This window comes from Cucurbita pepo, chromosome LG11 (genome assembly GCF_002806865.2).
Source record: "Cucurbita pepo subsp. pepo cultivar mu-cu-16 chromosome LG11, ASM280686v2, whole genome shotgun sequence".
Lineage (NCBI taxonomy): Eukaryota > Viridiplantae > Streptophyta > Magnoliopsida > Cucurbitales > Cucurbitaceae > Cucurbita > Cucurbita pepo.
The window spans coordinates 1153187-1167773 of record NC_036648.1 but is presented as its reverse complement, the minus strand read 5'-3'; the positions used below and the strand labels follow the sequence as shown (position 1 = coordinate 1167773).

Genomic DNA, 14587 nt, shown 5'->3' with positions numbered 1-14587 from the left:
GATCCGAAGCTTGACGTGGGCTGTGTTTTAGTTGTTAGACATTGTCCACTTTGACTCTCCACAATAGTATGATACTGTCCACTTTGACTGATCCGAAGCTTGAGGTGGGCTGTGTTTTAGTTGTTAGACGAACACGACTCTCCACAATAGTATGATACTGTCCACTTTGACTCTCCACAATAGTATGATACTGTCCACTTTGACTTTGATTGATCCGAAGCTTGAGGTGGGCTGTGTTTTAGTTGTTAGACGAACACGACTCTCCACAATAGTATGATACTGTCCACTTTGACTTTGATTGATCCGAAGCTTGAGGTGGGCTGTGTTTTAGTTGTTAGACATTGTCCACTTTGACTCTCCACAATAGTATGATGTTGTCCACTTTGACTCTTCACAATAGTATGACTATGTGCTCTACAAACAATAGTGTGATACTGTGCTCCACAATTAGTATGATACTGTCCCCTTTGAGAAGAAGCTCTTATGACTTTACTTTGGGCTTCCCAAAAGGCCTTAAACCGAGAGTGTATTCTTAATTATAAACTCATGACCATTCCCTAAATTAACCAATGTGGGACACTTTCCTCCAACATTTGACGGACATGGGTCTAATGTTGCTTATTTTGATTGGTTGACAAAAAAGACGGTAGAATCTGGTCATTTTTGTTTAATTTTTTGGTTTGGTTTTCTAAAAAAATTAAAATTTTAATATTAAAAAAATGTCAAATTAATGTTATTATAAAAAAAAACTATATAAGAGCATTAGGATTAATTGTAATAATAATTACACTCTCTATTAAAGTTGCAATTAAATCCGAAATATTACTCAATTTAATGAATACAATTATTCCTCACTGGTAGTTATAATATTATTATTAAAAATATTTTGTCATCTAATTAATTTAATTTAAGAATTTGTTGTCTTGGAATTGCCACGTTTTACCTTATCGATTAATGAAAATTTTCAATTTTAATATGTGACGTGTAATTTTCAAAAATTTTACCATTTAAACTGGGTAAAAATTAATAAATAAATAAATGAAATGTAATATACTTATCGGATTATAATTGTGTAAATAATTAAAACCAATTTGATTTCTGGGCCACTGGGCCGAATATTTTAACGGGCCCGTCCAGTTACAAAAAGCCCAAATTTCTTTCCCTCTTACCCCATCAGTAGCCATTTCACGGGCCAAAGCCCAATAAAACGGTGGGCCGTCGGCCCATATCAATTGGGCTTAGATCCAATTTGGATTCATCCGGAATATGCATGTATCCAACCCAACTAGAAATACTAGAAATGTCCACGAGTCGGGATAAGACTTCTCCATCCCTACCACTTATTTCATTCTTCGATGTTACAAAATTTATCATTTATTTTTTATGATATCAAGGCAGAAGTTGCTCAAAATTTGTTGGGATCGAATTACCTACCCGTAATTACAACGTAGTTTTTAAAATTTAAAAAATATAATATTACGTTTCAAAATTAATTATTATTATTATTATTTAATATAGACATGGGTTGAAAATATATTTATATTAAACAGTGTGGGGAAGAATTAGGTGGTCCCACCCATTTATCTCAGAGAAGATATTTCCTATGCTCGGGATGTTTATATTACTTTTAAAACAATATATATTATATTTGGGAGTGGTTTTAGAATAAGCATTTTTTGATTAAAAAATTATTATGTTTATTATTCGTGTTTAATTATAAATATTTGAATGTTTTGTTTCATATTTTAAAAAGCGATAATGACACTATTAATCATGTTTTTTGAATTAACATTGTTTAAAAATTGTAAATATTGGGTTCATAAATAATTTGAAAATAGATAAAATATTAAAATTATTAAAATTATCACTTACAAAACCTTATGTATTTAGAAGTAAATAAAAAAGGAATTTACAAAACCTTGCATTATCGATAGCTACGATTTTGGCGCGGCGGGTTGTGTGTTACATTCTACCCTCGAACATCCTCTGTGTTCGCCGCCAAGAATTTCATTGATCCATCGACTAAAAGCTTTTGCGTGTTTGCGTGGTTCCGAAGCAACGAGTCAATTCAAGTCCAGTCCAATCTAGTGTTTCTGCAGCTGTTTTCTCCCTACGGTGGCCGGAAGTTAGGGTTTCCGGTGTAGCTTGAAGCTGCTCCGCTCCCAACCCGAATATTCGCTTCTCTTCTGGATATTCATCAGGTAATTCATCTTCCTTACCTAATTGTTACCCCTTTTTTGTTCCTTGATTGGTTGCGGCGGCAACGATTTATGGGTTGTTTTAGGATTCGTGGAATGGGTTGTCTTTATAGTGAGAATGGTTCGAATCTGAAATTTTGGGGGTTTTCACTAAAAGTTATTAGCTTGTAATTTTTAAAATTTAAAGATCAAATAAAAATGAATTTTAAAATTTTTGGACTAAATTTATANGGTTACAATGTAGGGTTTTATATTTCTGTTTTGGTGGATTAGCTGACGTCTTTAGTTTTGGTTTTATGCTTTTTAACAAAAACTTGTTTGGTATATTTGTCTAAGTTGGTTTTTCAATCATATTTTGTATAGGCAATGCTTTCCATTCTAGTTTTGATCTTGTTTTTGGCTACTGAACGAGAAGTCTTGTGCCTTTCCATGAGTAGGAATAGTATTAATGTATAATTTTTGTTGGCATAGAATTCCACAAGAATGTTCGAAGTGTTAAGCCCTACTGAATGAGAAGTCTTGTGCCTTCATTTTTCGGTGGATGTTGAGAACACTTTTTAGCAAACTAATTTTGGTTATAAGAAAGAGAGAAGAGAGGGATGGAGTGGAAAGTTCCGTGCTTTAATAGCAAGTGATGCAGTGATAGCTAAATGCTTTAGTCGATTTATCAGTTTCACCACTCTACTTTTCTACAGGTATTTTTTTTCAATGTTTGAGGAAAGAAAATGATCATTTGTTCATCGGTCACTGCTCGGTTTTTTGAAGCTATTCAATGAGCTGAGAGAGTTAGACCATGGCAAGACAGCTGCCCCAGAATCATCTTGAGAATGGCATTCCAGGAACTACACCTAGTCATTGTGTGCAGGAAGAGCATCTGATCTCTGCACGCAAATGGTATTTCTCCAAACAGGAAATTGAAAATCATTCTCCATCCAGGAAGGATGGAGTTGATTTCAAGAAAGAGTCTCAACTGCGGAAGTCATATTGCTCGTTTCTTCAGGAGCTTGGCATGAAGCTGAAAGTGTAAGGCTTCAATAATTTCTACAAATGTGACAGTTTCTGCATTTCTTTAATACGTTTTTTTTTTACTTGCTCAAAGAAAAAAATTCGTTAACCCATTTTTGCGAGGCACTTCCTAAAAACTATCTTTAATTGTAGTTATCTTCATTCTTTAGTCACCACCTGTTTTCATACACACAAGTTCTATTTCTCGGTCCATTATTGTTGCTAGTTAATGCTTTCATAGTGTCATGGGGCATTTTGATTAAGTTTTCTTACAGAGTAGGAAGCCTAGGAAGAGAACAGCTGGAAATGTGGATATGCTTGTGTTTGAATTTGCACTGGAGTTGGTCTAATAAGCTTAGGAGGGTTTTTATTTCTAAAATATTATTTGAATTTTTATTTATTTAGTGTAAGACGACACCCAAACACATTGCAATTTTTCCAAGTTTTCCATCTCTCCCCGTTGTGTTTAATTTTTTGTCACAAAAATTAATGATAATGAACAAATAATAAAATAGTTTTAGATGAATACTACATACTGTTGATGACAGGAATGGTGTGGTCCATTGAACAAAAAGATTCCGTAGTAAGCACCATTTCATTGTTGTTGATTTTATTGGAAAATTGAGCATATAAGGAATGAATCACAAACTCATATGTGAGCAAGGATCTAGATCATAGGGGTACACATGCTTGGTGAGTAGGCTGGAACAGGAGCACCATGCCTTTTCTGATGCTGAATGCTGAAATATGTTCTGTTAACACGTTTCTGATTTCTAGAACAGCATTTTATATTTCTGTTGTATACATCGTGCTTCTTGCTTATCTGCATAACAAAGTCTCTCCTTCCTCCCATCATTCTCCATTTTCTCCACCACCACCACCATCTGACTCTCAAGTATTCACAATTATTACAAGAAAATTTATTCAAATGTACTCTGTTCATATTTAAGTAGATTCGACTATTTCTTCTGCTGTATTCTTTTAGCTGAGGAATATTTCTTATAATGTGATTCTTCATATAACTTTCTAGCCATTTCCGTTCTCTTCACTTGCCAGCCTCTAGAGGAATGGATCTGGTGTTTTGTTTTTCGACGACCAGTTTGTGTTGTTTAAATATTGATGATTTTAGTTTTATGTAATATTTTATCTTATAGCAAATCAGGACTAGTTCCAATTTTTCACGTGGATGTGCTGATTTGTGATTTATATACCTTTCAGGCCTCAAGTAACAATTGCAAGTGCCATGATGGTATGCCACCGGTTCTATATGTGTCAGTCCCATGCTAAAAATGACTGGCAGGTAAGTTAATGGTTTAAGAATTGTTTTCTATCGTCCTATCCTATAGTAAGCCCATTGATGTTTGAAAAGTTACAATGCAACTGTCTTAAGTTTTGTTAAAAGGAAAAAAAAAAAAAAACAGCATCATACCTAGAACAACTTGTTAGTAGTTTCATAAAAAGCCATATAGTGTATGATGATCTTGAATCTTTCCTCCTAGAGTGTTCGTTTTCTTTAATACCATTTCTCTTTTGTTCAAAAACCACTCAAAGATTGTAGCTTTGACCATGATAATTTAGCCATCTTTTTCTACTAAATGCACCAATCTCAAAAAAAAACATTATTTTTGCTGCCAAGTTGAAGACCCTTGTGAAATTGAATTCTTGAAACACTGACCCAAAATTTTCTCCCATAAGAATAATGGGAGAACGGATGATTGTGCTTCTTTTCTACTTTTAAACATAAACTGCAACAACTTGGGTTCATAACTGATATGGCCATCTTTTTTGGAGTTTTATAGTTGAGTTTAAACCTTCAAAATGTATTAACCGTACCATTATATTGACTTTTGTTGGAAAGTTAACTTTCCATACAGCATACATGAAATTATTGGGGACCAGTTATGAATGGCCTTTGGATGTGCAACCTTTGATCCATTCCTTGTACTCAAATGAGCTAATACAAGGAGCAAGGCAAAGAAAATTCAAGAGACTTTTACAATGTATCTTCAAAATCTAGGCACAAGGAAAGAATGAATTTTGAACCCCAATTTCTGAATATTTGCTAGGATCCTAGAATAACCTCTAGTAATCCAGTAGCTATAGCGTTTATCACCTTAAAAAGTAGCTATAGCGCCTATCACCTTGAACTGAGAACTCTCCCAAAACCAGCTGTATCCAACACCCTCCTTTTCAGTAATTGAATTTCCCTCAGCCAGCTTAAAAAATCACAAATTTTACCCTTTATTCATTCTTAGGAAAAAAACAACACATGTGATGGAATCTAGTTATGCATTCCTAAAATTTCATCATTACGCTGTAAAGCTGTAAAGTTGTGAATACTATGTCTTCGCATCTAACTCTTTGGGTTTATTTTGGATTGGTCAAAATATACTTTTGCTCCATGAGGTTTGTGTGAGGTGTCTATTTAGTCTCTGAAGTATCAAAATTGTTTTAAATGGTCTTTGAGCTTGTTTAACCATTAGTTGACTAATGGAAAGATGATGTGGCAGCTTTTATGTGATTTGACAATTTTGATAAATTTTATATCAATTTTTGGTCTAGGTGACTATTTAATTTTTCCTGTCTTGCTTCTTTTCTCTCATGTTCTACATTCCTCCTCTTCATTTTCTTCTCTTTTTCTCCCATTGCTGGTAAGTTCTTAAGACATCTTCTGGTATCCCCAGAACCTCTCCCACCTCAGTTCCATACAACTAGTAGTTTAGGCTCCTCCATTCTTTGATTCTAATTTATTACGACTTGGGGGGGTTGAAAGTCTAGGGCTTCCATCATCTGCCGCAAACTTTGATAATGAAAAACGCCAGAAATTTGAAGCTTACTCCATCGCTTCCATCTGAGAGATTGATTTTCAATCTCATTTAAGAATGGAAGGGCTTTGGCTCAGTGATTCCAGAATAGCCATTGATCCGAAGAACTATTTCCTTTTCCTTTATTAGGTTTCCATAGACATCGAAAAATCTTTAAGTTCCAGGGCTGCACCCTGATTTTTTTCCTTGAAAAGAAAAACGTAACTTTGAAGCAAAAGATTAAATAAGGAAAAGGTCATTCAAAATCTTCCTTTTCTTCTTTTTTTCTTTTTTAATATCACAACCCACATCATCTGGAAAGGATTTATGACAATTGGATGGGATTTTGTCTTGTAACTCAAACATGTATAATTTGTCGCAGACAATCGGAACAGCAGGTATCTTTCTTGCCTGTAAGATTGAAGAGACACCACGGTTTCTGAATGATGTCGTCGTTGTGGCTTTTGAGTTGATATTCAAACGGGATCCTTCTGCCTCTAAAAGAATTAGACAAAAAGTACGTACTCTGCCTGTTATCTTCTTTAACAATTATGTTTAAGTGATTGATCACTCTGCATATTATAAAGGAAATAATCGGATGGCTGAATACAACATTATGCCTGTAGGAAGTTTTCAACAAACAAAAGGAATTAGTCTTGATTAGTGAGAGGCTTATATTGTCAACACTTGCATTTGATGTTGACATTCAGCTTCCCTACAAGCCACTTGTTGCTACTTTAAAAAAATTGGGAATGGCTGCGGATCTTGGGAAGGTGGCTTGGAATTTTGTAAATGATTGGTAAAGGACTTCATCATACTCATCAAGTTTCTGTTTACATCAAACTAGGATCATCTTTTAGAGATTAATGTCATCATCATGGAACTTGTAGGCTTTATACAACACTGTGCTTGGAGTACAAACCCCATTATATCGCTGCAGGTTCGATATTCCTTGCTTCCAAATTTCAACAAGTAAAATTGCCTTCGAACGAGGGAAAGGCTTGGTGGATGGAGTTCGATGTTTCGCCAAAACAGTTACAAGGTTGCTAAACTTGATCTTTGTACTCGTATTTGTTCTGTCTTGCTAGTTTTTGGCTTCAAATGAGCATGATATATATGATATCTCAGTAGTAAATCAATGTAAAAGAGTTGGTAATTATATATTTTTCACTAAATAAGGAAAGGGAATGGAAGTTATCTGTACCATTTTCCCCATTATATACATATGCCTCTTACCCCTCTATTTTACTGTTGCTACTTGAGAGCATTTACCAAATGTTCTTTGGAATTCCTTTCAGAGGTTATACACCAAATGTTGAAGTTATTTGAAAAAGATAGAAAACAAAGCCTACCACCTTCAAAAGAGAAGAATCATAAGCCAGAAGCTTTAGATGGACAGACAAGAGTTGATAGCTCCCAATCATGTATATCAAGCGTGACGATTTCTGATCATCTCGATAGTCACGAAGCCATTAGGGAGGCCAGTCACTGCAACAAGTCTGTAACGCCTAGTCGTTGCCACAATCAGCAAAATGTGAATTACCGCATTAGTCCTGTGGAAGTTTTACCCTGCCAAACAAGCGATACTGGGAGTTCAAGTAGTGCCATTGACAATGGTGATACTGGGATTTGTCAGAATACTGAAGAAAATTATCCTGATCAGATCAAACAGTCAAAAACTGCTCCTATTTCTATGTCTAAGGACTACAAAAAGATAAACTTATGTCAAATCAGAGAGGCAATAAAGAGAAGACGACTCTGTAGAACTACAAGCACAACGGAGGTACAGCCGATGAGCTCGGACGTTGACGGCGAAGCATGGATAGAAAAGGAGCTGGAACAGGGAATAGAGCTAGAATATGAATCCTCATTGAAGAAGAGACAAAAGACATCATGAAGTTGGGAATGCAATTCTACTTACTGATACAGCATCGTTTTTTTGTCGGAGCTTTTGATTGAATCCAGAAATTCTTCAAACTGTAAGTATTAAGAGGGCATTTTCAGCTGATTATTCATTCTTTTGATAGTTTTTTTTCCCCCATTCTCTTATGTAGTCTAATAACGTACCGATACATTTGTGTCACTCTTTCATTAATAGTAAGTGTACATTTTTACGTCCAAGTATATTTATATCACAACTTTCTAGTTGTTCTTCAGGAATGTTATGCAACCTTATCATAGGACCTTTGTTATGTGAGACCATTTGTACAATTTGCCTTCTGAGCTAGCTGTTGTCCTCACTTCTGTTTTCTTGCTACAGGATCAGATCCTAAATGTTAGGAAGTTATATAATATTGTTTCAGTACCGACGGAGGGTTTTCTTTTTAGCGATTGACTATATGTATTCATCTCTCACACTGTAATGACCTGTCATATTATACAGAGTCAAAACGCTACTGAAACAAGGGTAAATACTCTTCTCATGGTAGCCTGCTCTGGCCTAGCTATATACTTTACATCTTTCTAGTGATTCAGGTGGCATTTCTAGTGATTCAGGTGGCATCATTAAATGATGCTAGTCTTGGATAAAAATCTATGATGCACTAGAACGCCCTTGTTGACGATCTTTTACTCCGTGAGCTTTAAGGTCCATTGAACAATGTGATATCAAAATGTTTAAAATGGCCCAAAGGTGTCATCAATTGTGCTTGGAAATGCCCTTAGTTTTGTTAAGTAATTTACCTTTATGAGATAATAATCAAGATTTTGATGTTTGTCCTTGTACTTAATCTTAGTACCTGAAAAAAAAAAATACTTAAATACTTCAATTTTAAATGTATATCAATAGATTGGTTGAATTGAAGAAACAAAAAAGAAACAAAGAACAGAGTAGGGATCCTAGAAGTCAAATTTCACTTCAATTGTCTAATAAATTGATGATATCCATATAAACATGAAGATGGAAGGGAAAATGAGGTTTATATCAGAAGCATGATATCGTCCTCAATCCCTCGATTTTATTTTCCCCCTACTATGTCCCTTGTTGTCTTTTGTCTTCTTGTCCTTTCCTTGAATGCCCAACTCCCCTTCAGAACGTAACATTATACTACACATGGCTCCCCCCTACAGTTTAGCCCTTCATCAAATCAGGGCTCTGATCATCTTGACGCGCTGAGGCATCACACTGCAGCCTGCAGTGTGCCCGCTACTATGCCAGTTACATCTCTTTTTAAAAAGCTTCTAGTTTCTTGGTTGATTTCCCTTCTTCTTTTTCACACCTGCCAACAGAAGACGATCAAAATCAGAAGGCAACTAGCAAATTACGAGCTTGAATAATGACCGAAATCGGATGGGATTGGAACGAGTTCACAGGTACAATAGCGTTATGCATTATGAAATGTAGCTATGGTTGCCGAGCTGTGGCAGAGAGAGGAGGTTTAATCCCCCTTATTTGTTTCGCTTTTGAGAGGGAGGATTAAGAAAATCCCAAAGCTTCTTCCCTACTAAACAAGGGGACTGGTTTTTAGAACATAAATAAAGGTTCAACAAATCCAATAATATCTCTTCATCCATAGAAATCAGGTCAACAGGCCAACAATATTGTAAGACTTAATGTTTGAGGGCGTCCTCACGACGGATCCTCCATGTGCCAGAAAGCAAGGAGGGGAGGAAGCAGTGGAGGAAATTGTTAATGATCAGAAGGGAGCAGAGAATAAAAGCAAATGCAAGTGGATGCGAATTTTTTTTTTTTTTTTTTTTTTTTTTTTTTTAAAAACTTGAATATAATTAACTTGAAAATGATGTCACTAAAAATAACATCCAATGAAATTCTCCCATTCTTATATTTTGCCACACTAACTGATCCACTTTTATGAGATATTTCTTCCCCTTGAAGGAAATTCTTGACAGATTTTTTATTTTCATGCACGCAAATAAATACAAATAATGTCAAAGGATGCTAGAGAGTAACCTTTTCAATCGCTCATTTTTTAGGGATGGGTGCAGCCAAGAGCAGCCATTGTATTGGACCATGATACACACCACTTAAGCATGCCCCATAAATCCTTTATCTGAAGGTCCAGATATAGACATGGGCAACACAAACCCCGTATCTCCAGTATTCTGTAAACATTAATGATATTCAATTATATTACAGATATCAAGCAAGTACAATCAATCCGAAAAAATGTATATACTTGCAATTTTGTGGTAATAATTTCAAACTTCTGTATCCTGAATGCTAAGAAAATTTCCTAAAGGATGCATGTATGAATAAATCAAGGCAAGATGCCAGGTAAACAAGTAAATGTATGGAAAATATACATGTTAATCATAATCTGCATTGGGTGGCTCTAGTAGTAAAAGCATAGAATATTTAAAGTAACCTTCCCTGAGTTCAAGCCTCAAAGTATAAAACTTAATAATTTAATAAATCAAAATTCTCATTGTCACTTAGAACTAGCTTTGGGATGGGCAAAAGTCTATCTGAGGATTAGTAGGGCGAATCATGTGAGAGCAATAAACAAATAAAGTAAAGTAGTACATATAGATTAGCCTGTAACTAAAATTCCAGAACAGGCACTGTAATAATTATGGTAAGGAAAGCAAAGTATTGAACTTACCACATACATAAGTAAATCCTCAATGAGGAAATTGTTTCTTAATATTGGATCTACTTTCCAACCTTAGTCTCATATAATTTTGCATTTGAATATCACCTACTTTCCCTTTCTCTATTTTCCTGTAGAGACCCACTATCTTCTTATCCAGTTCATAATATTCTTCCATCTTCTTCATTGGTTTTAGATCCAAGTCAATGAAGTGTACCTGAAATATTGTAAGCAGGTAATTTTTCACCTCACAAATTGGACACCTTGAAGTGGAGAAAAATCAACTCAGGATACTGATAAATACTTCTTTTTGTATGCTTAGATTTGGACTGATTTGGTTTTCAAGCACACGGTGAATTGAAGTAAAGCTCATAACTGAAGCAAATGGCAAATATTTTACACAAACCCAAAGAGAAGCAGTAGCAAAAATATCATTGAAATGAAAAGATCCATATTGGTGACTCCTGATAAATTTTATCATAAAAATGCCAAATAGTTATGTAACGCTTGCTTGATTTCAATGTTCATAACTATTTCTAAAAGCAGACTCTCTCTTTCCTCATTCATAAATATTTACTCTCGAGTGGCAAGGATATCAATTGGAAGAATTATAACATAAAATGCTTTCAAATAATCTTTTTGAAATAAAAAGAATGAAAAGATGAATTATATGTACCTTATAATCAAAAAATTGCCCTGTTGATTCAAGGCGTATTGTGTTATTCGAAGAACCCCATTCTTTCCCTTCTCTTGGCCTAAAACTAATCATCAAGCTACAGTCTTTGGCAGTAGCAGCTATCAAAAAGTTTTTGACAATCTTTAAGCTTTGATCAAGAGGAAGGGAATGCAAAGAGGCATATCTATGCAATTCTTCATCTTCATTCAACTGTCCACAAACCACACAAGGCTCTGAAATTACATCATAATATGCATGAATAGCACCTTCTATGTCCAAACTGTCAAGCTTCTGGACTTCAAGAAGTCGATCCAGAACTCCAGATTTATATAAAGTTTCAGTGACAAGCTGTAGCAAGCTAGTAGTGCATAGACCATCATCTGCCAGGATGACAGACTTGAGTGCATCTTCAAATGCTTCTCCAACAATAACGTCAGTATTCTCTGCAGAACCACCCAATGCCCCAAATATAAGAGAGCCATTATAGAACACTCGAAAGTTGTTTTGAGGCGTGGAAAAAAGATCCTTAATTGCTTTAAGTATACGGTCCTTGGATCCAGAGAAGAGATCAAGTGGATCATAATCACTGAACTCTGATATCTACAAAATAAATAAATTGCAACGGTGATGCAAACTAAATTAGGAAATAATAAATTAAGACAGTTAAATTCATTGAAACAATGAAGAAAGATTACCTCTTCTTGATGCAACTTAAGGGCTTGGTGCATTCTGAAACGAGTCATACACCTCTTAACCGCATTGCCATGGGTTATGAACCTTGAGAATGGGAGAAACCCACATTTTGGCTATTGGGGTAAGAAGAAAACAGAACAAAAAATTTAAAAAAGAGCCACTTCATCATTCATTTGGAGTAATGCTTGCAGAATTAAATTAATCAATGCTAAAAAGAAAAAATAAAAATAAATACAATAGAAGTGAGAAGTACCTTTATCTCGACAGATATGCAAGGCTCACCTTCTAAAGCACCTGAAATAGAAAACGTAAGCAATTCCATCACCAAAATGAAATAATGAAAAAAAAGTGGAAAACAAAAGGGGAAAATTAACAAGGACGTCATTATCTGCCTGATATCATGGCTGCAAGTAAGGCCAGTCAATTGGTAAAGTAGCATTCCATTTCGAACGGAAATCAAGAGCGGAAAACATAGTATATTTGAGTGTTATTCCTTTTCTAAAACCATTGGCTTATATTTTTCAAGAGCATACAGAAGATGGAGACAATCTAATCAGCAAACTCGTATGCAGCACAGCAATTGACCATTCATCAAGATCATATATGGAAAAGTTTTCACGAATACCTAAACATCCACAATAAACTATAAAATAACTCAGAAGGTGCATGTTTTTTATTTTCTTATGAAGAAAAGAGAGAAATCGGAACACCACAATGCATCAACACTGAGAAAACAGAGAATTAGGAAAGCTTTGTCACTCCAAAATGGGCACTCCTACATCATGAGTACTTAGACAGATTTAAATCAATGCACATAAAAAGCTCCAAGAAGTTACTATGATGTGTAACCTACTAGGAAACCATGTATGAATAATGTGCAAAAGCTACTATCTGCCCCTTGGTTCATTCCTTGGGGAAAAGGAACCATTGGAAATAAAATAACAGAAAACAAATAAGCAATGCCTCACTTAAACAAGATATGTTCTATAGGATGATGTAGACAACTTTTTCACCTTAACTGGACCAATGACTAATCGGACAGAGTATACAGGCAGGTTGTCCTCTTCGTTATAAGAAAATGCAACGGTACATTGGTATTTAATAGAACATTGTAGAAAATGTAATATTACCGTGAGGGAAAATGGAATGATCAGATATGATAAGAACATAATCACGATGGGTATCAATCTTTCCAGCATCTACCCTCCAAGATGGGCGTTCACTATTTACATTCTTCTCTGCCAACTCTAGAAATTCTCTGGTTACTAAGACAAGTTTCTGCGAGTGTAAAGATATACCACGCTCAGAAATTTGTATTCAGTTTTGCAACACTTTTAATGGTAGAATTCTATGAAAAGAAAAAGTATACAATCAGCTGTATTTCTGAAATATATCAATCCACTTAAAGAGCAAAGGAAAAACATACACCAGAATCAACGTGTTTGGAACCCAATAAAGGGCTCATTACACGCTGCACAAAGGTTTGGGCAGCAGTGTCCCTATCAGCGGATGAGACAAGGTTCCCTATGTCACCCCACAACAAGTATTCGTATTTGGAAAATGCGGTCGGAGTCCTCGCATGCTGTGATCCATTGATAGAAGCCTTTTGTATACGCATAACTTTTCCAATCTATATCAAGAAGAATAGTTAGTCCCCAAAAAAGTTTAAATCCCCAAAGTAATGCTCTCTCTTTTGTAGGTTGAATCCAAACCATCCCTTCATTTAGATTATCATCTGCTATATACGTAAAGAAAAGGAAATTGTCAAGAATTTCCTGGCTATCCAATGCCCCATTTCCCAGTCACAAACTTGCAACTACAGACAAGTATCTGTAACAACGTAGAAACTGCCAAATTCATCCTCATGACAATCGTGTTTTTTTATCTATATGTAATAAGAGAAAGGAGCGACAGGGGTTCAACATACAAAAGCTGGAGAGGAGCCAGTATATGCAAGGACAAGATTAGCGGCTCCTTCGCCTCTATAAACCCAATCCGCAGCATCCTTCTCTTTTAGTACAATCTCCATCCCAAGCGTTCGTCCTCTGAGATTCGTATCAATCGTTCAACCACAGAAATGGCAAAATATATAGAAGAAGGCAGCAAACATCATAACAATTAATCATCAGAGATTCAAGTACCTGATCTGAAAATCGCATATAGGCCGTAGCTATCCGGTGATATAAACCCTAGATCTTCTGAGGAAACCCACATTCCACAATGCAGCAACGATCGAATCGAAGAATGAAACAGAAAAAGAAAAAAAAAACCCGCGAGAAGAAGGTGAGAACTCAGTAATATGAGAAGGAATAGAAGCAGAGGAAAGGGAGTTGATAGTGGAATTAGGGATTTGGGGACGACAATCAGCTCAACAGGACGTGTCGAGCAAATGCAGCGGTTCAGATCTGAAAGAGGGAAAGGCAATTTTTGGTATTATGGATGGAATGTTTTGTTCTATGCAATATCGTCGGGGGTTTTGGGGAGTTTTATCATTTAAAAAAAAAAAAAAAAAAAAAAAAAAAAAAAAAAAAAAAAAAANATAATATATATTAAAATATTTATTTCATTCTTCATTTTTCAATTTAATATTTTTACCCTAAAATAATAATATGAATAAGAAAATTTGGGACAAAAAATAATAGTTTACTCACAAATGTGAAT

At 35.2% G+C, this 14587-nt stretch overlaps 2 protein-coding genes across 2 annotated transcripts; one reads left to right on the top strand and one right to left on the bottom strand.

Annotated features, from left to right (window-relative positions):
- The first annotated feature begins 1916 nt into the window (after positions 1-1916).
- Positions 1917-8199, top strand: LOC111805828 (cyclin-T1-3-like). The gene is made up of 7 exons (XM_023691070.1): positions 1917-2201; positions 2894-3221; positions 4422-4503; positions 6390-6524; positions 6634-6806; positions 6898-7049; positions 7306-8199. The coding sequence occupies exons 2-7, from the start codon at positions 2992-2994 to the stop codon at positions 7902-7904; spliced, it is 1371 nt and encodes a 456-aa protein (XP_023546838.1). The 5' UTR covers positions 1917-2201; positions 2894-2991; the 3' UTR covers positions 7905-8199.
- Positions 8200-10588: 2389 nt separating this feature from the next.
- LOC111805829 (inositol-pentakisphosphate 2-kinase-like) lies at positions 10589-14394 on the bottom strand. The gene is given in 9 exon segments (XM_023691071.1): positions 10589-10660; positions 10663-10774; positions 11234-11833; positions 11929-12039; positions 12180-12220; positions 13057-13204; positions 13353-13556; positions 13854-13971; positions 14068-14394. Coding segments are annotated over 8 exon segments (1359 nt in total). The 5' UTR covers positions 13956-13971; positions 14068-14394; the 3' UTR covers positions 10589-10619.
- Positions 14395-14587: the final 193 nt, after the last annotated feature.

Coding starts and splice junctions, on each gene's coding strand:
- LOC111805828 (XM_023691070.1), top strand. CDS start 2,992: ATGGCAAGACAGCTGCCCCAGAATCATCTTGAGAATGGCATTCCAGGA. Junction 4,504..6,389: donor ATGCTAAAAATGACTGGCAG/GTAAGTTAATGG, acceptor AATTTGTCGCAG/ACAATCGGAACAGCAGGTAT. Junction 7,050..7,305: donor TTCGCCAAAACAGTTACAAG/GTTGCTAAACTT, acceptor AATTCCTTTCAG/AGGTTATACACCAAATGTTG.